The sequence below is a fragment of the Equus przewalskii genome, chromosome X (genome assembly GCF_037783145.1).
Source record: "Equus przewalskii isolate Varuska chromosome X, EquPr2, whole genome shotgun sequence".
Lineage (NCBI taxonomy): Eukaryota > Metazoa > Chordata > Mammalia > Perissodactyla > Equidae > Equus > Equus przewalskii.
This window is the reverse complement of record NC_091863.1, coordinates 89,999,018-90,022,733: the sequence shown is the minus strand read 5'-3', so window position 1 is coordinate 90,022,733 and position 23,716 is coordinate 89,999,018. Positions and strand designations below refer to the sequence as shown.

The following is a 23,716-nucleotide window of genomic DNA, read 5'->3' as shown; positions in this document are numbered from 1 at the left end:
TGTGATGATTTTATTATGGACCTGGCCACCAACTAATGGCCCTCCAAGGTAGTGGCTCTTTCTCTGTGAATTCAATTGAATCTAGAAGCCACAGAGCTTCCCATAGAAGTCTCACCAAATTGCTTTTATCCAGCCCACTTGCCAGTTGCCCATTTTACCTGGCCATGCCTTTCAACAAGCCAGCTTCTCCTAGTGGCCAGACCACAGTGTAACATTTTGTGCACCACAATGAAGGCATTCTCACTACTAACCACCCAAACTGAGGAATGATCTTTTCTCCTTTTTTCCTCTCTTGTACAATTATGTCTCTAGGGTCTCCCTGACTAGAATATCACTGCAGTTGAGGGCAGATTTTTAAATGCCTGGACTTTCACTTTGGGCATCTTTGTATCGGTCATTGGAACAGCTAGTAATAAACTCTATCTCAAGCATTAACCATCGCAATTTTAACTATTATGGAGGTGGGGATGAGGAATGTAACCATTCTGGAGAAGCAACCAATTAAGTAAGACCCTAACAACATGTTGATGACATACTTGCCCTGGATTGTGTCCTTGTTGCCTGTCGTGCAATCAATAAACACTTATTGAATGTTTTCTGTATTCAAGGTCATTCAACTTCCAGGGACTCTGGTTCTTCAGAATGTCATTTCTATTTGCTGCAGCTGCTTCTGTTTTTTTGAATCGCATCTGCTCCTGCTTTTGTTATCCAGCTGCTGGACTAGCTGCTTGTGCCATTGCTGGACTCCCGCCTGCCCTAACTTCTAATGGACACTACCAGGTCCTGGCTCTGCCCTTCTCATCAGACCAGACTCCTGAACTCCATAATTTTTTCCATTTTTTGATCCTCTGCCTGGCTCTGTGATGCATTGTATTGCCTGGCCCTGACTTGCAGAGTCTCCTGGAAATTCAGATCCTGTGATAAGTCTGACTTGCCATGTTCTGATTCTTGTGCCCTGGCCCCTGAACTCCAGACTCTCATCTTACAGTAGATTCTCAAATTCTTCACCAACTGGCACTTACTTTCATCAAACAAAAAGCAAACTTCCTTCTAGGCTAGCTCGCAAGCAATGTGATGCGGAAAAGATCATAAGACATTACCTATGATGATCAGAGAAGAGCCGTTCAACAGATTGAAAAGAGCCATGTGCATTTTGCCCAGGCAGCCCTCTAAGAAGGCCCCTGAGAGTCAGGCCAGCGCAGACCACAGCCTTCATCAAAATGAACTAACCCTGGGGCTGGCCCGGTGGCACAGCAGTTAAGTTTGCACGTTCCGCTTCTCTGCGGCCCAGGGTTCACTGGCGCGAATTCCGGGTGCACACATGGCACCACTTGGCAAAAGCCATGCTGTGGTAGGCATCCCATATATAAAGTAGAGGAAGATGGGCATGGATGTTAGCTCAGGGTCAGTCTTCCTCAGCAAAAAGAGGAGGATTGGCAGCAGTTAGCTCAGGGCTAATCTTCCTCAAAGAGAAAAAAACATGAACTGACCCCATTGTGCAGCCTACTGACTGTGCAATTGTCAATGGGACCAGAATCTTCCAGACTTTAATCCATTGATAACAGTAATAGTAATAGTTAACATGTATTCATTCATTTATTCAACAAATATAATTGAGTGCCTATTTTGTGCCAGGTACATAGTAGCTGTATGTCTCTGCCCTCATAGAACTTACATTCTAACAGGGACAGGCAGAAAATAAACATTTAAACAAAATATTATTTAATAATATAATTTTAGGGAGTGTTTAGTGCTACAAAGAAAATTAAACAAAACAATGGGATAGAGAATAATTGGCAGAGCTGCTTTTGGTAGAGTGACCAAGGAAAACCTCTCTGAGAAAGTGACATTTGAGCTGAGACTTCATTGATGATAAGGAGACAGCCATACAAAGATCCTGAGGACGACCACTCCCAGACAGAAGGAATCTTTAAAACATTTCCCACACACCCCCAAAATGAACCCAAGAACAAACCCCTAAACCTCTCAAAATACACTGGACTCTGAAAACAGCACATTTTGAGCAATGGGAAAAGTACATACATTCTTAAAGTAGCATTTCTTATGTTCTGCACCTCTTCTGTGTGTTTGGGAAATGGTTGATTTGTGCCACCCATAAGCTAGCAGCATTTTATTGCTGTATGCACAGATTTCTGAATATAAGACAAAGGAAACCCTAGACACCAAAAAAATCATTGCAAAGTTACACATTTGGATGAGGAGACTATGAGAGGAAACAGTAATTTGTGAAGCCATCTAATATAGAATAATGCAGTGATTTGAGGAGGTCAGACAGACCTGGATTTGAATTCTGGCTTAGCTCTTGTGGCAGGATGACCTTGGGTAAGTCACTCAGTCTCTTAAGCTCTGTTTCCTCAGCAGTAACGATAAAGTTTTTAGAAGGATCATAATGACAATGTGTGTAAAAGTGCCTAGTATGCTTATATAGTAAGTTCTCAATAATGGTTAGTTCATGTAACATTAAAAATTATTCAGGGGGCCAGCGCCGTGGCCCAGTGGTTAAGTTCGCGCGCTCCACTGCAGTGGCCCAGGGTTTCGCCAGTTCGGATCCTGGGCATGGACATGGCATCACTCATCAGGCCACGTTGAGGCAGTGTCCCACATGCCACAACTAGAAGGACCTACAACTAAAATATGCAACTATGTACTTGGGGGGGGGGTGGTTGGGGAGAAAAAGCAGGAAAAAAAAGATTGGCAACAGTTGTTAGCTCAGGTGCCAATCTTTTAAAAAAAAATTATCCATATAAAGTGTTAATTCAAGAAACCTTAAGCTTCCTCCACTGAGCTGAGCACCATTCTGGGCCCTGTGGGAACCACAAAAGAAGTATCAGAAATGTTTACTCAGCAAGTGTCAGAGCTGAGATTTTAATCCAGAGAAATTTAACCCAAGCACCATATTCTTAACCACTGCATTTCCTGCCTCTATGTAATTAGAAAGGTGGTCTGAAGAAGAAGGAGAAAGTTTGGTAGCGGAAGTAGCCCTTGAAATACGTTTTTGAAAAATTTAGGCTCTGTGTAGACTGAGAAGAGGGAAATGGTATTCCACGTGGAAAGACACAGCATAAGACGCAGAAACAAACTGACCTGGCTGGTTTGTGTTGGAGAAGAGACCAAAATGTGTGAGATCCTCAGTCTACCCGTTGAGGTGCCAATCTGGCAGCCCCCTCGTAAAGCACATCACTTCACGTTTTTGCTTTCTTTTCTTACTCTTCGTAGAGAATTAACTAATCTGCTCTTTGATCTCTTTCAGGCTCTTTGAAACCCTTCAGTCACTCTTCTGGTCTGTATTTGGCCTTTTAAATCTCTATGTCACCAATGTGAAAGCGAGACACGAGTTCACAGAGTTTGTGGGAGCTACCATGTTTGGGACGTACAACGTCATCTCCCTGGTAGTGCTGCTGAACATGCTGATCGCCATGATGAACAACTCCTACCAGCTTATTGCTGTGAGTAGCTTTGCTTTACAAGGGTAGTGACCTTGGTTTCAGAAATGGTTGTGTTGACATGGTGCCCATTGGAAGCTCAATGAAACAGCCTGTATGCCTCAATTATTTTACACTAGCTTTCCCAGTTGTTAGATTGAATTTTTTCTTTCCAAGGCAACTCAGTTTGGACTCTTAGTGCTTTGAATCTCAGTAACCTAGAAGAAGAAGTTCTAGTTAGTAAGACTTTCTGGTTACGTATTAAAAATATTTTTAAATCTCTGAATCCATTTTCTTGCCTTAGTAAGGAGAGCTCAGGAAGTATGAGCACAGTTTGGCTACAACTTGTCATCTCACTAATCTCCAGGGTTGATTGAGCTGTTCCGGTTCTCCAGGCAGGAGGGCCTTATCTCTCTTCACTCCAAACATATCCCTCCCCAAATTGAACATTTCATTGCCAAGGACAACCTTCTCAGACAGAGAGTAGCTATTCTTTGATCAAGAATATATGAGTAACTGCAATCCACTGTGAGACACTCTTAAGTAGAGTCCATCACTGAATCTTTTTAGACCATCATGTTACCATTTGGATCAGCAGTGTTTATTACTCTAAACAAGAAATGGCAAAAGTATTAGGACATGGGATCTGTCCAAACTCTGCCCTGGTTTTTGATGCCGATGTAAATATCTAACTTTAGCTTATTTTCTTATGATCTGCCTATCATTTATAGAAATGGAGTATCAACAAAGGAGTTCTGACTATCTGAGGTCCTGTTTAGTTGAGTACCAGTGAATTTGGACATTTAGCTCATATCAAGTAACTAGATCATCCCCGTGGGTCCATCTGTTGCTGAAAGTTTTTGCTATAGCAGAGAAGGCATAGAAAGAAAAGACCTGAGTCCTTTCTTCTTTCATAGATGCTATTTCTCAGATTTGTTTTGCCACTGAGGAGTCAGTTAACCTATAGAAAAGAAGCTTAAATTATTGGTTACATATGTATGTATATGTGTGTGTATATAAATACTCACATATGTACACAGATATTGTCCATATTTTATAAATATTATTGGTGGTAGTGAATATCTGTGATCCATGTCCACTAAGGACAAACCAAAAAGGAATGGGTTTATGTTGTAGTGGGAGACTTTGGGGTTATCCTAGCCATAAATGGCAATGAAGTATATTCCTCTAGGTGGGTTTGTAGAATTTCTCTCACTGGAGAGTTTAAAAAATCAGAATATAAAATTATCGACTAGGATGGTTTAGATCTTAGGTATTTAGGTGGGGAATATGGGAGGGGAGTATAGTGAAAAAATGTATTAGGAGCTAGAAGACCAGGGACTCTAGTCCTAGTTCTGTCATTTATAACTGTGTGACCTGGGGTAACTTACTTTCCATTTTTGGACCTCAGTTTCTTCATCCAAAGAATTAGGGGGTTGAAATGGATGGTGTTTTTTTAGTTTTATTGAGTTGTAATTGACATATAACATTGTGTAAGTTTAAAGTGGACAATGTGATGATTTGATACACAAATATCTTGCAAAATGATTACCATAACAAGGTTAGTTAAGACATCCATCACCTCACGTAAATTACTTTTTCTTGTGGTGAGAACACTTAAGATATGCTCTCAGTAACTTTCAAGTATACAATACAGTCTTGTTAGCTATAGTCACCATGTTGTACATTAGTTCCCCAGAACTTATTCATCTTCTAACTGGAAGTTTATACCCTTTGACCAACATCTCCCCATTTCCCTCAGCCCTAGGCCCCTGGTAACCACTATTCTACTCTCTGTTTCTGTGAGTTTGGCTTTTTTTTTCTTTTAGGAAGATTAGCCCTGAGCTAACTACTGCCAGTCCTCCTCTTTTTGCTGAGGAAGACTGGTCCTGAGCTAACATCCATGCCCATCTTCCTCTACTTTATATGTGGGATGCCTACCACAGTGTGGCTTCCCAAGCGGTGCCATGTCCACACCCGGGATCCGAACCGGCGAACCCCGGGCCGCCAAGAAGCAGAACATGCAAACTTGACCGCTGTACCACCAGGGCGGCCCCTGAGTTTGGCTTTTTTAGGTTGCACATGTAACTGAGATCATACAGTATTTGTCTTTCTCTGTCTGACTTATTTCACTTAGCATAATTCCCTCCCGTTTCATCCCTGTTGAAATAAATGGCAGGATTTCCTTCTTTCTCATGGCTGAATAATATTCCATTGTGTACATATATATATATATATCATATTTTCTTTATCCTTTCATCCATTGATGGACACTTACATTGTTTCCATGTCTTGGCTATTGTGAATAATTCTGCAATGAACATGGGGTATCTCTTCAAGATAGTGATTTCATTTCCTTTGGATATGTACCCAGAAGTGGAATTGCTGGATCATATGATAGTTCTATTTTTAATTTTTTAAGGAACCTCCAAACTGTTTTCCATAGCGGCTGCACCAATTTACAATCCCACCAACAGTGTGCAAGCGTTCCCTTTTCTCCACATCCTCACCAACACTTGTTCTCTCGTGTCTTTTTGATGATAGCCATCCTAACAGATGTGATATGATATCTCATTGTAGTTTTGATTTGCATTTCCCTGATGATTAGTGATGCTGAGCACCTTTTCGTGTACCTGTTGGCCATTTGTATATCTGACTCGATGGTTTTTAATATCCCTGCCAGCTCTAGTATCCTGTGAGTCTGGGTGTCTACAGATGAACAGGATAGGCTTGCAATGTCCTTTCTAGCTCTGAAATTCTATTCATCTGTTGCTTTGGAAATGTAATATAGTTCAATTTCATTCTTTCCCCAAACCAGATAGTTCAAACCCAACTAGACTAAGAACTCTGAAATAATCTGTGCTCACTCTTAGTCTGTCTCTATAAGGGAGATAGGCATAGAATCTCAGGGGGTTATTTTTCTGCCCCTATGTCTGGCATCCTAACCCCCTACTCCTGTCAATGATGGCAGTATTCATGCTGAGGCATTTGTCATTTTCTCCTTGGGTGTCTTGCAACTGAATGCTCCTAAGGGCAGTTGAAAAGGGAGAGATTTTCTTGTCACCTAATGCAGGGCTGTAGTGTCTCCCACAGAGCTCAGTGACATTTTGCTAGGAAGGGTGGCAATCATCAACTCCAGCTCTCTTGTCACCGCCTGCTGGTAGTAAGTTGTGTTTTAATGCCACCTATTGCTGCACTTGAAGAAAACACCTTGGCTTGGGGAGGGGGTGGGTTGTATGGAGACGGCCTGAATGGGGTCTTGAATACTACCTGCTGCCTTGGGATCCTCTGGTAATGTGTCTTTATCATTTGGAACTGAATCCTGTGGGATCCTGATATGGGACACCCTGATTGCAAAAATATCTGCATCTGTTTAAGTGGTAAAGCCCAGCAAATAGGTTTGACTGATATGGGGGAAAGGTTACAGGAAGGGAAGCCACTGAAGATAAATCTCTCCTACTTCAAAAGGTATCATAGGCTGACGCAATCTAAGTAGAGGCTCAGTTGTTGACTTGCTTCGCTGTGACCCTGTCCAGTGTACATTCTAGGACAGGGCTCAAGAACACCAGGTAATAGCAATCGCTTGAACAGTTGAGCCGTTTCTCAGTGTTCTGTGCAGGCTGCAGAGCTGTTGGTGGAGTGGATATATGGCTCTATGGCAATTTGTATTTCTACGCCAGAGAAGGCTCCACTGCAATAGTGCGTAGAGTCAGCCTCAAGATACGGGGAAGTAGGGAATCACTCCAAGCCTGCGCTCTGTGGTCCCAGCAAGCATCAGCAGGTGAAGCCAGCCATATTGTATATTATTATTGTTGTTTGCAATTAGCAAACATTTATATCTCCCTCAAGCTGCTTATTTCCCTCTGTGACACTTCTTTCAACAAACCCACCTTGTCACTGATGTTCCTGATGTGTATGCTCCCAGTTCCATCAAGTGAAACTGCCCCTGATGCCATTTTAATCCAACTCACCCATATAAAAATATTAGGTGGAAGAGAGAGATCAGTCCCACAAAGTTCATTGACCTTAGGCCCTATTCCTACCCCCAACTCACCCACACGGGGCATCTCTGTTGCCTGAGGTTGGTCCTTCTAAAACATGAGGCTCATGATATCCGTGATATAGCCTCATTCAGCAAGTTAATAAGAACCCTCCGTTTCTTTGGTTGCTGTGGAGCATTCACTCTAACACTGAGAGTAAGTAAATAGCACTTGCCTCACTGAGCCACATCTGCTGGACGGCTTCAGAAGAACCCAAATACATAGGATTAGTTGTCTCCCTTAGGGTGGCAGCATTTGGAGGCTCAGATGATACATGGGCTCTCCCACTGCAGAAGACAGCCATGCAAATGAAGACATTCATCAGAACAGACCCAGCACTGCAAAGACAGCAGGCAAGGCTGGAAGGGGCTGCTGTACATCATCAAAGCGCCAAGGAGGGCAGGTGGTCACCCTGCCCTCCCCCAGTCATCTGAGACCAACCTCAGACTCTCAGAGCATAGAGAAGAAAGCAGTGCTTCACACACTACACCATGATTTGTAACCCTCTAACCAGGCAGATAACAACTGCTATGTACTGATAGAGCACACAGTTGTCAAAATTTTGAAATATTTCCATACCAGTTATTAAATAGCTGTCACTCCAGCTGTTGCCTCTGGGACACTCCCACCCCCCACCCCCCCGACCACCTCACAATCCAGCAAGTAAAGGGTAACACCTGGAACTGCAGGTATTTTTCATGCCCCTGCTCCAGTGCTATTGGTGGCATACATTCTGATTGGTCAGTTTCTTGAATATCATTGTGGTAGGCAGAATCCTAAAACGCTCCCCCAAGATTTCCCACCCTAATTGTCAGGACTGTGAATATGATGAGATAACACACTTGCACATATGTTGCTTTACATGGCAATAGGGATTTTGCACATGTAATTAAGTTTACTAATCGGAGAGATTATCCAGGTGTGCCTAATCTAATCACATGAGTCCTTTAAAAGCAGGGTATTTTTCAGCTCGTGGCAGAAAAAGATGTCAGAGATTCGAAACACAGGGAGGATTTGATGTGCCATTGCTGGCTTGAAGATGGAGGAAACCATGTGATAAGAAATGCAGATGGTCTCTAGGAGATGAGAGTGGCCCCCAGCTGACATCCTGTAAGAAAATGGGGACCTCAGTCCTATAACCACAAGGAAATTAATTCTGCCAACAATGTATGTGAACTTGGAAGCAGATTCTTCTCCAGAGCCTCTAGAGCTCAGCCACGTTGACACCTTGATTTCAGCCTTGCAAAGAAGGCCAGTGTGACTGAAGTGGAGTACACAAAGCAGAGAGAAGTAGGAGATGAGGTCAGAGAGTTAATAGGCGTGAAGAACAGATCGTGCAGGGCCTAAGAGACCTTTGTAAAGACTTTGGCTTCTACTGTGAGTGAAATGGGGAGCCGTGGGAGGGTTTTGAGCATAGGAGATACATGATCTAACTTTCATTTTAATAAGATTGCTGTGGCTGGTTGAGAAAAGACAGAAGTGACGCAGCAGCAAAGACAGAGAGACCAATTATAAGACCTCCGCATTAACCAAAACAAGAGCTGATGGTGGCTTAGACCAGGGTGTTCATGATGGACTCAATGAGAAGTGTTGGATTCTAGATATATTTCAAAAATAGATCCAGTTTGCTGATGGATCAGATGTGGGGTGTGAGCAAAAGAGAGAAGTTAAGGATGACACCAAGATTTTGGGCCTGAGTAACTGGAAGAGTAGAGTTATCCCTTACTGAGTTGGGGAAGAGTGGGAAAGGAGCAGGCTTGGGAGGGGGCAGAGATCCAGAGTTGAGTTTTAGGCACTGGAGTTGCAAATGCCTGTTAGACATCTGAGTGGAGATGTTGGGTAGGCAGCGGTCTACAGGTCTAGAGGAGAGGTCCAGGCTGGAGATAGAGATCTGGGAGTCATCAGCATGTGCATAGTATTTAAAGCTGTAGGACTTGGTAAGATCACTAAGGGAGTGAGTGTTGGTAGAAAAACAGAAGAGGTCCAAAAATGAGGCCTAGAGCACTTTAGTGCTCTAGGAAAGACAGGATAGATCTCCCAAACAGACTAAGAAAGAACAACCAGAGAGGTAGGAGAAAAATCAGGATAATCCACTATATTATAATACTGTATTATTCCCGGTATACTGATAAGGTCATGTGCTAGAGAGTGGTAGAGACTGGATTTCAATTGAAGTAGTGTAACCCCAAGACCCAAACACAGAACCACTAACCTATCACATAGACGCTTACCTTGAGGCCAAGAAGCACCCGAAATGCACTTCATTACAAGGTCCCCAGCACACCTTCTTTCCTTCTCCAGTTATATCACAACTCTGAACTATCCAATCTCCTTGTCCTACCTGTTCCAGTGACTAAAGATTTCATTAGGATAGGAGTCACTGACGCTTCATCCAACCTACCTATGTCTGTCTCTTAGCTCCCAAGAACTGTTTCTTAAGAAAACAGAACAAAACAAACCCTGTCAGCTTTCAGTCCCACAGAACAGTCCAAAACATGGAAGCTGTAAGTCTATGGGATAGCATAGCCCTATTCCAAGTGAAGGAGTTGCTCAAATCAAGCTATAGAAATTTTATGACATTGGAACAGAGCCATTTCAAATTTTAATAACTGTCTCTTCCCTTTGAGATGCGCTCAAGCAATCTAGATATTGATTGTCCTCATTGAAGCTTGTGCTTTTCCCTGTTGCCACATCATTGTCTGGACTCTGATGAGGGATTGCTACATTTCTCTAACAAGAAAGCAAAGATTCAGAACCACAGAGGACATTGCCCCCCGCCCCCCCACCACCTTGGGTAATGTGGAACCTGTGAAACCCTGCTGAAAATCTCATTTCAATCTACAACCTACATTTTCTGGTAGGTTCTGAAAAATACATAAGGGCTAGGTGCTATAAAGGATATAAAGGGAAAGATACAGTTGATGCCTTTAAAAGGGAGCTTAAAGTCTAGTTTAGAGGGAAAAGTCTGACATGAGTAAAGTAACAATAGTGCTATTATCGTGAGTATATAGTAGCAGTGATTACAGAGAGCATGGGCTCAGGAGTAGTCAGACTGCCTGGATTTGAAACCTGGACTGCCACTTAGTGTGGTTTGGGGCGACTTGACTTCCTTCTGCCTTATTTGATTGCTCGGTAAAATGGGGATGATAATTAGGCTTATTCATCTGCTACTTAGTCTTATTCCCTGTCCATTTCCTGCTCTGCTCTGTCTCAAGGAAACTACATTCCTCACAGTCCCTTGCCCTTTGGCTTCTAGGTAGGGTTGACCAACCAGAAGGTAAGAAGAAAATGAAAAGCTAGAATATTGCTTTCTCATCCCCAACCTCACTTTTTGTGGCACCTCCAGCAGCAGGTGTATTTCCTATGGGGCTCACCTCAAACTACCACCAGGCATCCCCTCCCTCCCTGGCCTCAGCTTTTGCAGCTTTTGCAGCTTTTCCCCTCCTTGGCTCTAGCTGCCGCCAGATAGCCCCAGTCTTTGGGCTCTTGTAACACCACTCGCCACCTCTTCCTGTTGTCCCTCCAACTCTAGGGACAAGAGGGGCTTCCTGTTGTTGCTAATCTCTGAGTTGCCTCACTGTTGCCTGTTTGGCTTCTTAGTTCTTCCATAATCTGTGTACCAATCCATGTATGAAGTCTCCTATTTTTTTTCCTAAAGATTGGCACCTGAGCTAACAACTGTTGCCAATCTTTTTTTTTTTCTGCTTTTTCTCCCCAAATCACCCCAGTACATAGTTGTATATTCTTCTCATTGTGGGTCCTTCTAGTTGTGGCATGTGGGATGCCGCCTCAGCAGGGCTTGATGAGAGGTGCCATGTCTGTGCCCAGGATCCAAACCAGCGAAACCCTGGGCCGCTGAAGCGGAGCGTGTGAACTTAACCACTCAGCCACTGGGCCGGCCCCTATGTTTGAAAGACCGAGAGTGATTTCTGTTTTTCTGGCTGCACCACAACCAGTACCTATCTAATTGGGTTGTTGTGAAGTTGGTTTAGGACGTACAAATTGGATTGAGCCTTGAAGGTCAAATTTGGCAAGACAGAGGAGTGGAAGTAGCTTTCAGATCTCATTTCTGGCAGGGAAATAGCTTGCACACCAGCAAGAATCGGCATGATGTTTATTGGAGGCAGTAAGAGTGTAGGAGCTGGCCTCACTCCTTTCTGCCTCCAGTCCTTTGATTCTCCACAAAAATACCTTCAAATCAGAATGAAGTCCTCCCCGCACCAACAGAGAATATGCCCCAGCAACGAGGAGAAGCACGTAGAGGAGTCACGTCTCTAAGAGCTGGACGACAAAATTCAGAGCCCACCTTTAGAAAATTAATAAAAAAGAGATGAAGTCTGCTTTTGTGGCTTCCCACATCTGAGCCTTCATTCTGTTGTCTACCTGGCTCAGCACAGCACCCCGAGCTAACTGCCTTACCCGGATAAGCCCCATGCCTCCACCTCTAGGCCCAAGCTGAGCTCTTTTTCAGTTCTAAGGCTTAGAGAAGTCAGTAAGAGCAGTACAATGAATAAGAATATCTGGCATATAAACAAACCTTTATTAAATGCCAGGCACTGGACTGTTTTCCGCCTATCATCATCTTAACTAGGATCAATAATAACTACCATTTATTGAGCACTTATTATGTGCCAGACTCTATACAAAATACTTTTCACACATATTATCTCATTAAATCCTCACAACAACCTTATGAGGTATGTACTGTTATCAATTCAATTTTATAGTTGAAGAAACTGAGGCACAGAGATCAAAGTGACTTGCCCAATGGTACACTCTTAATAAGGGCACTGTTAGGTCTGTCTGACCCAAACTTACAATGATACCACACCTCCTCTTTTCCAGCCTACATCCCAACCCCCAGACCCTGATGCACACCCCCTACCCCACCCCCACCCAACCTCAGACTCCCCCAGCTTCACCCTTCCTGTTGGTTCGCTGGCCCCCTGACTATCCCCTGAGTTCTAACCAGAGGGATCTTCTAAGGAGTCTTTCCCTTGGTTCTGGAGACTAAGTGCCTTATCCATTTCCCTGAGCTCAGATTTCCCCCACTCATCCACCCAGTAGCTCTCTTTTTCTCCTTTAGTATGCTCACCAGACTTCAAACTTCTGATTTCTTCTCAGCTCTGCCCCTAACTCCCAGCCTCCCCAAATAAGCATTCAGACAATTCATCGGAGATCACCACACCCACAAAGGGTAAAAAGTTCTGCCCTACCAAGCTCATTTGAATGACAAGAACTCTTCATTCAACTTACGCATCCTGCCTTAAGGCCTCTCAGCCCTGTTCCTTCCCAGACAGCTCTTGCATGCGAAAAGCCTCTCTTGAAATTGTATCCACAGAGGCCAATGGGCTGTCCAAAGTCCAGCTTCAGGGGAGGAGGGAGGAGCATTCCCTCTGCAAACACTGCAGGGGGCACCAAAGGCTGACTTTTCAGACCTGGCAACTTGCCTGGCCCGGCACTGGCCCTCCCCCTGGTGGTCTGACACAGAAATGGATTCCTCCATTATTCTGCGTCAATGCCCACTCCTGGTTTTGTCAGCAAGTTGTCTGAAGCCCGTATCTGCTGGGGATGAAAGCTCTTCGCCTCAAAATGCTGAGGGTATACTTTGGCAGGTCTCTGCTGCCTTTGATGCCTGCTGCTGCCTGGTAATGATTTTGATGACTGACAAAGATGCAAGTGAGAATGGGGAGAGGACAAATGAAGGGAAGTGGACTGTGTTTCCCTGTGCTAAAGGGCAACCAAACAGGGCAGATGCCTGGGCTGCTCCTCTGCATTCCAGATTCACCTGTCCTGGATGTTCGTCAGGAACATCAGTAGTTGTCATGGAGACTATCTTGCATAACTCAAAATGAAACAGGACCAACTATGAGAATGACAGGAAGGACCTAATGCCCAAAGAATACCTCTGCCCATCTGCTGGCTGATGTCCTTAACTCTTTCATCCATTCACTTAGTAAATTGACAATAAATATCTCTTGGATGGATAAACGAATAACTTTAACAAATATTTATTAAGTGACTACTATGTACCACACTATGTTCTTGGTGCTGGGGATAAAATAGGTGACAGGTGAAGAAGGCAGATGCAGTCCCAGTTCTCATGGGGTCTATAACCATGGAACTACAGTTTCAAATTTCACTATTTGCATTTCATTTCTTTACCTTAAGATTGCCCTTAATCTTTTTTGGATCATGGGTTGCTTTGATAATCCAATCAACATGGGCAAGAAAAATGCACATATGAGCAAAAATGCATAAAATTTAGCGTAAAATCTCAGAGGATTCATAGACATCCTCCCACTGTCAGAAATCCCTCAACTTAAGACCTTGTCCCCAGTTATAAGGCAAATACATTTTGAGCTGTTAGTAGGTCACTTAGTAGTTAGTAGAACTCAATACAAATGAGTCCAACCCCTTATTGAGATCAGGTTTTCATACGGGGACAAGCAAGTGAGAGATACCATGGGGGAAATATATCTGAAGAAGACTGGGGAGAGGTACCAACAAGAAAAAGAGATTGGAGGCACTGAAGGAAAATGTCACCATCATCAAAGTTTTGTAAAGAATCAGGTCTGTGCAAACAGTCCCCAAGCCAAAGGTGCCTTCAGCCCCTACATAAAATAACATCAATGGACAATCTGAAGATAAAAATGATTGTGTTTGTATTTCAAAAGATTTCAGAGTTGAGACTCAAGAATTGTTCTTTGTGGAAGACCTGGCCTTCCTATGGATTGCTCCCTGAATGTTCTCTTCATAGGCTACAAATGATATTTGTGGACAAGTCAAATGCCCTTGACCCAAAGGTCACTGTCGGGAAGTGTGATTCTTCTTGGCTTCTACCTTATTCCAATTATTCTTGTTCTGGGCACCAGGAATCAGTTGACTGGAAAGCTAAGTGATACAAATGTTCTTTAATTTCTGAGCAGCTTGAGGTTTAGAAACTAAATGCGAACTCTGAGTTATTAATATTAATAAGCTCCCTCTCTTCCTGCAGTCACAGGAGCCCTATGTTTTAGCCCAGCTCAATGTGAGAGACAGCATGGGCCAGGAGGTGTGCTTTAGCTACAACACAGAAGTCAAAATACCCAGAAAGAGCATCAGAGATTACAACCCACTGCATTACTCTGCCTTTTACTTGAGATCTGACAGCAAAATTACATTGTCTCAGCTGTCAAGGTAAATCTGCTTTTGTTTAAAAGAAGAAAATAGAGGAAATCTAAGAGTAAAAATGGGGAGGAAGGGGAATTGTATTTCTCTCCTTCTTATTCTTTTTTCTTCCATGACAGGATTTTGCTTTTTCCTCTGTTCTCTTTCCCAATTTGGCCTGAGTGGTTGAACTTATAGAAGTACTTGGGCCTGTGAAATTACGAGCTAATCATGAAGGTTTGATGAAAAATATATTTATCTCAAAGCTGCTTTTAATAAATGTGGCATATCAGGAATTTCCCATAGTGAAAGAAAGGAAAGTATTGTAGGCCTCCTCATTCATTAGAAAATCAACACCAATTATTAGAGAAGGCTTGGACTGCTGGAATTAGAATCGTCTCAACTGACTCCTAGCCCTGAAGCTTTCTGGAGGTACAGAGAACTTTCCATCACTCGATGGATCCGCTAGGAGGTTATGCCACAGAGTTTTCTCTTAATACTTTATTTCTTACAGGAAATATAACCAATGCAAAGATACTTCATGCTGAAGTTCCTCCATCGTTAACCAGGATACACTCTCTGACACATAGTATGCCCTCACTTAATATCTATTGAATAAATGAACAAATTAATAAATTTTTAATGCATATGACTTCCCGGGAGAATATTTTGAAGTGTGAAAACGGCAACTGACAAAGCTGACCAAACCTAAGCTTATTGTCCTCTAGTGCAGGGGATGGCAAATTTTTTATGTAAAGGGGCAGATGCTGAATATTTTAGGCTTTGTGGACTGCAAGATCTCTGTCACAGCTATCCACTTCTGCTCTGATAATGTGAAAGGAGCCATAGAAGATACATAAACAAATGGGCGTGACTGTGTGCCAATAAAACTTTATTTATGGGCACTGAAATTTGAAATTCATGTAATTTTCAAGTGTCAAAAAATATTATTCTACTTTTGATTTTTTTCAACCATTTAAAAATGTAACAACCATTCTTAGCTCCCGGGCTCCACAAAACCAAGAGGCAGGCCAGATTGGGCCTGCAGGCTGTAGTTTGCTCACTCTTACTCTGTTTCCAAATGTGTCTCTTTTCTATCTTTGTAGACTGAAGCTTCCTGAAGACAGGGGTTCTGCTTTAGGTTTTCTCTATGTTTCCCTGGTACCTAGTGAAATGTGGGACACATAGTAGGTACTCAATCCTTTCTCATTGATTGCTAGGGAGAAGCTTGGGGAAATTTCTGATCTATAGTTTGTCCACCATGTAAAAAATACAAAATGTAAATTTATATCCATTGCAAGTGGTTAGTGTTTGGAGATCAATAAATCCCATGGCTGGGTAGGGGCATTTTCTAATTGAAAGCAATTCTGCCTAGAGGATGGATTTCATAATTATAGTTAATATAGGGCTTTATACTTTCCAAAGCACATTTGCATATATTGTCTTCTTTGATTCTCACAAGAACTCTGTGAAAATAGGCACTATTATCTGCTTGTTACAGAGGGGAAACAGGCTTCCAAAGGTTGAGACTTGCCCAAGGTTATATGGCAAGTTAGTTCATTCATTCATTCATTCATTCTATAAGGACTTGAGAGTCTGCTATGTGTAAGGAACTAGGTCAAAGTGAACTCAGTCCAGTGACTCCTCAGGTGATGGAGCAATCTAAAAATAAGATTTTATTTCACATATAAATAAAGCAGCTTGAGGTTTAGAAACTAAATGTGAACTCTGAGTTATTAATATTAATAAGCTCCCTCTTAGAAGTATGGCCTTGGAGGTTAAAAGTAAGCTCCTGATAAATGAGGCTGGAAGTTGGAAGACATGCTATGACAATCTAAGTACGTGAGACCAGTAACAACTCCAAATGGGGACAGACTTATAGATTTTCCCATGCCCAGGTGATTAAGACGCACCCCTCTCTTCTGCCCAGGCTCAGAAAGGAAAGCTTTGATTGGCTTAATCCCAGTTATCTCTGAAAATTGCAGGGCAAGCTCGGCAAAGCATCCCTCTCACCACCATCTGATTGCTTCTGTCCTCCCACAGGAAAAGATTCCCCCACTCCCCAACTGAGTCAGGCAGTGAGGCAGAACAATCTGTGTCTCTTTTAAGGGCTCAATTTACATTTCTGGAGACCCCCAGAAAAGGTGACAAGCAGTTCAGCGGGCTTCAGGACTGCCACATCTGTCGCGAATGATGCTCCCGGAATTGTGCAGTGTATGACCTGCACAGCTGAATACCCAAGTCCTTGCAAAGGTCTCTTCTGAAGCAGAAAACGCTGAAGGAAACAAGCAGGAGAGAAACCCCGGCAGACAGAGGCCTGGCCAAGTTTATACAGGAATGTTTGTCAAAAATCTCAGAGCCTTGATCAGGCTGTTTCTGCACATTTTGAAGGTGCCTTTTTGACACACAGGAGTGAGTATGTTGCTTATTGTGAAATCCCACTCAGTGCATTTCCCAAAGAGACAGTATACCTTAGTGGTTAAGAGCTTGGGTTCTAAAGTCAGCCCAATCCAGTTTGAATTGTGGCCCACCAGTTTCTACCTGTGTGTCCTTGGGCAACCTTCTTTGCTCTGGTGAGCCTTATTTATAAAAAGGAAATAGTAATAGAACCTACCTCATCAGGTTTTTGTGAAGACTAAACAAGATGATATGCTTGAAAAATGATACATAGTACTGATGCCCCCTTCCTTTACATATCTGCCTTGGGATCTTCGATTAATTCCTTCTACAAAAATCTGTTGTAGACCTGCCCTCCGCCAGGCTCTACGACTGGGTTCTAGGACTGCAATAGTGAATAAGACAAAGTTCCTAACCTCAGCAGGCTTTCCTTCTAGTGGAGAGCCTAAAAATAAGTAAAGAGAGACAAATCCATTCGTCATCTGTGATGACTGGTATGAGAGAACAGGACAGGGTGGTGCGAGATAGAGTAATGGGGAAGCCCACTCTAAACTGGTTGCTCAGGCCAAGTCTCTTTGAGGAGGTGATGCCTGAGCTGAGAACTGACAGATGAGAATAAGCCAGCTCTATTTTCTTGTCTAGGAACAATAACAGTTAAAATATAAAAGGAAAGATTTTTCCCCCAATCCCTCCCCTTTTATCCAGGTCATTATGCCTTCAGTCACTCTAGGGAGGCTCTTGGAGGAGGAAAGCCTCGAGTTGCAGTTCAACTGGGCTGTGAGAGAGGACCTAAGGAGACTGTTCAGTTGGTATTGACGAGCCCATACCAAGGCTCAGAAGGGCTAGCAGGAGAGTGGGGAGCAGACGCAGGGATTTGGAAATGAGGACATAAGAATGTCAGGCTACTTGGAGCTTCTGTTGGGCGGGTCGGGGGTGGGTGGAGTGTGGCAGGATGTTAAAGAGAGATTGAGCTTTCCAGGCATTATCTCACTGAATCCTGTGAGGGATGCTCCTGTATGAACATTATTGCCATAGACAATAAGTGAACTAAGTATGTGACAGATTTGAGTGGAAACAAAGGTCAGAAGACTCAGATTCCAGATCTACTTTACCACTAACTAGATGTGTGACCCTCAAGAACTAATTTCTCTCTCCAGACCTCAGTTGCTGCATCTGTACGAGATAATAATTGGTGTCCTGATAACTTAGCAGGGTGAGTGTGAGGATCAGATGAGAGAAAGTATGTGAAAGCACTTGGAAAAGTGTAAAACTAGAAAAAAATGTGAAGTACTAGCTGTCTGATGTCCCTTTCCCAGGGGCAAGCTAAAAGGTGAAACCCTTGGCGTTTCCATTGTGTTTGAAACTGGCAAGAGATCACTTATGTAGGGGAGACAGTAGCTCCAGAAAGCACAGGGAGAATCCCCATCCCATGACAGCCCACACCCCTTGTCGGGATGTAGGGAGGACAATCGTCCCACCGTGCCAGCTCAGCGGGGCTGAGAGGCCAATTAGTGCTTATTTCCTTTGAGGACCACCTGAGATATCATCAGAAGATATTTTGCAATGATAAACTAGAGACCTAGAATAAGTAACATCGTTTATTTTCCAGTCTTAACTATGATATACTTATTTTATGTTACCCAGAGGCTTCTATGGTGCTGTTCCTTCTGACCTTACACACGGCATCCTGCTCCCAATTTCTCTCTCCATTCTATTACACAATCAAAACTTATCCATACGGTGTCCTACTCCATTGAGGCCCCACCTTCTTCAGATAACAATGGAGAGTAGTGGTGTCTATTGGGAGAGAACCACAGTTTTTAATATCTAGCATCCAGTTACCCTGAGCCCTCTTATTTTCTTCTCACACCTCCACCCCACCTTGTGGTAGGGTAGGGGAGGACAAGAAGAAGAGAAAAATTGAAACTGGCAAGGTGACTACTGAGGAGGTAATGAGGGACTGAAGAAGCAGTGCGATCCTACTGGTTGATTTCATAAGAAATTATGAATTAAAAACTGCCCACATTTCATTCTGACTCTCAGAAAGTAGCTGATTTCTTTGAAGGCAATAGAGTGAGTCAGAGGTGGATCACAGAGGAGGGAAGGAAGCCTGAGGACCCAGTGCTCTCACTGATTTGTTTGCTACTTTTCCCGCTACCTCCCTTGGAATCAGAGAGGGAAAGATAATTATGCTCCATTGTTTATGACCTGTATTGTTTTTCAGTGCACGTGTGTTCCATGTACCAAATAGTCTCTAAATAAAACCAAGTGATGTTTGCAGACGTTGCAGGACCATTTTAGAAGATGGAAAATAAATCCTTCTGCAGTCTCAGAGACCTAATGCACTGGATCAATTTGCAATTGTCTTTTGTTCTACCACTTTTATTGTCCTCAGTACAAGGCAGCTTGCTTCCTTCTCATTAGAAAGACAACATGGATGGACCTTGAGGGCATTATGTTAAATGAAAAAGTCAGACAGAGAAAGATAAATACTGTATGACATTATTTATATGTGGAATCTAAAAAAATAGCTCATAGAAAAAGGTATCAGATTTGTGGTCACCAGAGGCAAGGGGTAGGGTATGGGGAAATTGGATGAAAGTGGTCAAAAAGTACAAACTTCCAGTTCTAAGATAAATAAGTACTGGGGATGAAATGTACAACATGATGACTGTAATTAACACTGCTGTATAGTATATATGAAAGTTGCTAAAACAGTAGATCCTAAAAAGTTCTCATCACAAGGAAAAGAACTCTTAAATCGTTTTTTTTGGTATCTATACGAGGGGATGGATGTTAACCAAACTTATTGTGGTAACCGTTTCACAATATATGTAAGTCAAGTCATTATGCTGCACGCCTTAAACTTACACAGTACTGTATGTCAGTTATATCTCAATGAAACTGAAAGGAAAAAAAATTCTGCAGAGAGTGTTAAACAAACATGATCAGCAACCCCTTCATAAAAAAGAAAGATCAGAGAATGCCAAGCCTGAATAACCACCAAATATCCTTTTTCTCCCCACCCCCCACTCACCATTCATCAGGAAGGTCATCTCTTTGGCTGTACTGTGCCCACATTAAGAAAGGCAGGGGAGACTATCAGTTACTGATTCTTTGTCCTTCCTCCCCACTGTCTTCTTTCCGTCGTAGCCTGGTAAGCCAGTCTTCTTCATCTTGCTGGATGGCCTGATAACATTATCTTCAGGAGGTGCACAAACCATACCTACTTCTCACTGTCCTGTCGATGGAGGAATAGAGGGTGGGTAGCCAGGGGCAGACAAGGGGGAAGGAGGAAGGGCTGCTGGCCTGCTGCTTTGGCCTGCTGGATATATCTGGACCAGCAGGTAGAATCCTTGCATTAGTGTTTCTGAAGGTGTCATCAACAATCATCTGTATCAAAATCACCCAAAGAAGCTTGTTAAATAGTCAATTCTTGAGCCTCCCACCTGCACAGCATGAGTTTTTGTGGGTCTCAAGTGGGACCCAGGAATCTGCACTTTGGCAAGCACTGTATATGTGTGTAATGCCCAGTGAAGTTTGAGAACCACTGATGTAAATGAATCCTCAGCACTTCATTCAGCTTCAATGGTCATGCTCAACCTCTCTACTTTTCCTGACTTTGTATACTGCTGCTTCTTTCTGAAAAGTTTTCTCTCCATCTCTGCCAGGAGAAATCCTGTCACTTTCTCAAGGCCTAGCTCAAATATAACCTCTTTTGTAGTGCCTTCCCTGCTTTCTAGTCCCTATCTACAAACAGCTGGGATCACTCTTGAAGCAACAAGACAGGATATTGGTTGGTATCAGTAATGGAATGTGAGCAGAGTGAGTTGGGAGCATGAGGCTGGGAGAGCCAGAATGGAGCTGGAGCGTGCATTCTGAGGTTTAGCACCTGAAGTTGTGCACTGGAGCTGGGGTTGTTACAGGGCTGGAAGCTGGGTAACCAGTAAAAAGACACACCGAGTCTTTGAAAGGCCAGAGCAGTAATTCCAACCACCCAGCAACATAATTGGGGAGACAGATGAGCAGCCGTTTCGTGCTTGGGGATGGGGGGGTAGGGTAGAGGGACAGACATCATGGCTGCCCACTGGACAACTGTACATGTTCAGCAGGGAGAAGAATCTGTTTATAGCACCTACTGAAGGAGCTTTTGCAGTTCCAGAAGGCTAAAATGGGCTCTTGGGGTGCATCAGTCCTAGGGTGCAAGGGAGTATTGGAGGTGATGAATGGGCAGTGAGTTGATGCTGGAGGGAGAGCTCTCTTTTTTGCCCTGATGTTTTGCAGCTGAGTTTGCGTACTTGCATTAAGGTTGCTACAAGGGCTCTAAACTAGATAAACCAATCCCAAAGGCACTCCTGGCAGGTGTCAGAATGATTAGAACAGGGAATTCTAGACACCTGGCACCCTTGGGGAAGAAAGGAGAATTGCTGGCTGTTTATATTATACGGGGAATTGGCTCCCCTCTAGACCACTGTACATGTGTAAGAAGCTGGAGGTGAGGGCGTGGAGAGGTATGGCAGTGCTCCCTGAGGGGAGCTGCTCTACTTCAGGCCTCCAAGTGGCTGTGGGAGGCCCGGGATACTTCCATATTTTGAAGGTTCTTGTAAGTTTTTAAATTAAATTAAAACAAAAATAGAGTTACAAAAACTATGGTATATTTTAAATGCTTACATCTTTTTAAAACTGCATTTTTATCCATGAGGCAAAACTACAATACAAGGTGTAACGTCTGGTGAGATTCAGAAACCTGCCTTTTCCACAAATGCCCCATATGATTGTGATGCACACCAGCATTTGAGAAGCATGCTCTGAATTCTACCAGGCGAAGAAAGCAGTCCAAGTGAGGTAGACTTTCCTTGAGATGCCAGGGAAGTGAGTTCCCCTGCCTCAATTTGGGACATGTATGTCACAGCGATTTGTGTTGCTTTCCCATCATAGGCAAACAGAGCTGGTCATATGCCCAAATGAAGTAAGCAGGTACTAGTTAATGTGAAGCACGCCAAAATAGCCCCCTCCCCAAAATATCCCTCCAACCAGCCTGCCATCTGGCCTGAGATTCCTGGAAGTAGCTTTTTTCCTTAACAGTTATTATTAACTCTGCTCTGCTATGTCTGTGCCTGCCATTCTCCCTTTGCATTATGTTATAAAGCTTTCCAATTTGCTATGGCAAGACGGTTGCTGGCAGGAGATCTGAGAGAGTGCATAAGAATTTATCAAAAACTGATAAGAAATTGGCATTCTGGCTTGTTTGCAAGGAAACTAACCTTGAGCTTGGATTTGTTGAGAAATGTGAAGTTGAACAGACGTGTTCGTTTGAACTAGCTGTGGCCATGTGTTCAGAATCTGAGCAAGTCAGCAGCTCTTGAAGGTATGCTCTCCAGTTACAGTACATTACGCTGGCACTGTGAAAGAAGCTGAAACAAACAGAAGCCCTGGCCTGCTCTACAGGACCTAACAAGCTTGAAGGCAATGCAGGGCACACGAGCCAGAACACATATGTAAGGCTATGTGTCTTTAAGAGCACATTCTGGTAGCACAAAAGTCCTGAAACTTTTGGAAAGTTGAGAAGAGGAAGAACCACAGCCTATGGTTGTGTAGGTTATGTCTTACACAAAAGCACCCAGCCGGGGGCTGATCTTGGAGGATGTTCAAAAGCCATAGTTGGGTAGAGAGGGTAGGGCAGAGAGTAAGAGACAGCATCACACCAAATACCGAAAATAAGCAAAGAAAAAGCCAATGTCCGATTTATCTATCACATAAAGTGAAAGCTAGCCCCATGAAGATGAATGAAAACCTCTTGGGCATCGTACATTTAGGGAAATTTTAGACAAATACAACTATGGAAGCACCATCCATAATCTTGCAATTCAAATTAGATCAAGGGTTGAAAATAAAACAGATTTCTACATGCCAAATCATCTTCTTATCCATATTGTTCACTGCTACAATCCTAACATCCAGCATCTAGCAGGCAGTCAATACATATTTGTTGAATGAATGCTTACCTTACTCATCGCTTTACAGCTCACACTGTTTAACCAGTTCTGCCAGGTGGTCTATTATTTCCCCATCTTCAGGATTCAGGTGTTACCTCTGTACTCTAATTGTGCCCTGTGTGCTATTCCCACCACCAATAACATTCATCTCTCTATATCCAGCACCTAGCAGAGTGCCTGAAATACGGTAGTTGCTCGACATAGAAATCAAAGCCTGAAAGCATGGGTGGACGATGAATTGATACGTGATGAATGAACGGAAAAGGACTGTTGAGATGATACTTTTCAATATTTTTTCTGCTAAATTATTACGTAGTAATTCCCAACCTAAGCTCACCTGAGCACTAGGGGAATGGCATGGTAGCAACTGGGGTTCTTGAGCTGTTTTCAAATTGCTTAGCCAAAATCATGCCCTCACCTGAGTGGAGCAGGCACAATGAGGGGCACCAGAAAGCCTCCTAAGCTCAAAAAAGATGCCTATGGTTTATAACTTGGCCCACTTCATGGTTCTATTCTATGTCAAAATTAAACGCTTTTTTCTCCTCAGACCTTCAGAAAACTATTTTTTAAAAGGTACATAACTGCTCATTGTTTAAAACACAAACAAAAAGCTAAACTCACACAGGGATTTAAAAAAACAGTATTTCCAGATACGAGGACATCTAGCCAAGTTTATTAGAAAATAGCTAAA

General features: G+C 43.1%; 1 protein-coding gene and 1 long non-coding RNA gene across 9 annotated transcripts in view; one reads left to right on the top strand and one right to left on the bottom strand.

Moving 5' to 3' along the window:
* The window catches only part of LOC139080857 (uncharacterized), a 69,791-nt gene extending 56,976 nt beyond the window's left edge, over window positions 1–12,815 (bottom strand). For 5 of the 8 annotated variants that reach the window (XR_011535681.1, XR_011535682.1, XR_011535686.1 and 2 more), the window contains exons 1-2: window positions 12,579–12,666; window positions 11,675–11,789 (exon numbers count right to left, since the gene is read on the bottom strand). This is a non-coding gene — a long non-coding RNA (uncharacterized lncRNA). Of the gene's footprint in view, window positions 1–11,674; window positions 11,790–12,578; window positions 12,667–12,739 lie in introns of those variants that run through there. The other 3 variants (XR_011535688.1, XR_011535687.1, XR_011535684.1) reach the window with 1 other exon arrangement.
* TRPC5 (transient receptor potential cation channel subfamily C member 5) overlaps window positions 1–23,716 on the top strand; it is a 270,884-nt gene that overhangs the window by 224,849 nt on the left and 22,319 nt on the right. Inside the window, exon 8 of the mRNA XM_070603348.1 lies at window positions 3,272–3,467. Within this exon, the coding sequence (XP_070459449.1) occupies window positions 3,272–3,467 (196 nt within the window). The remainder of the gene's footprint in view (window positions 1–3,271; window positions 3,468–23,716) is intronic.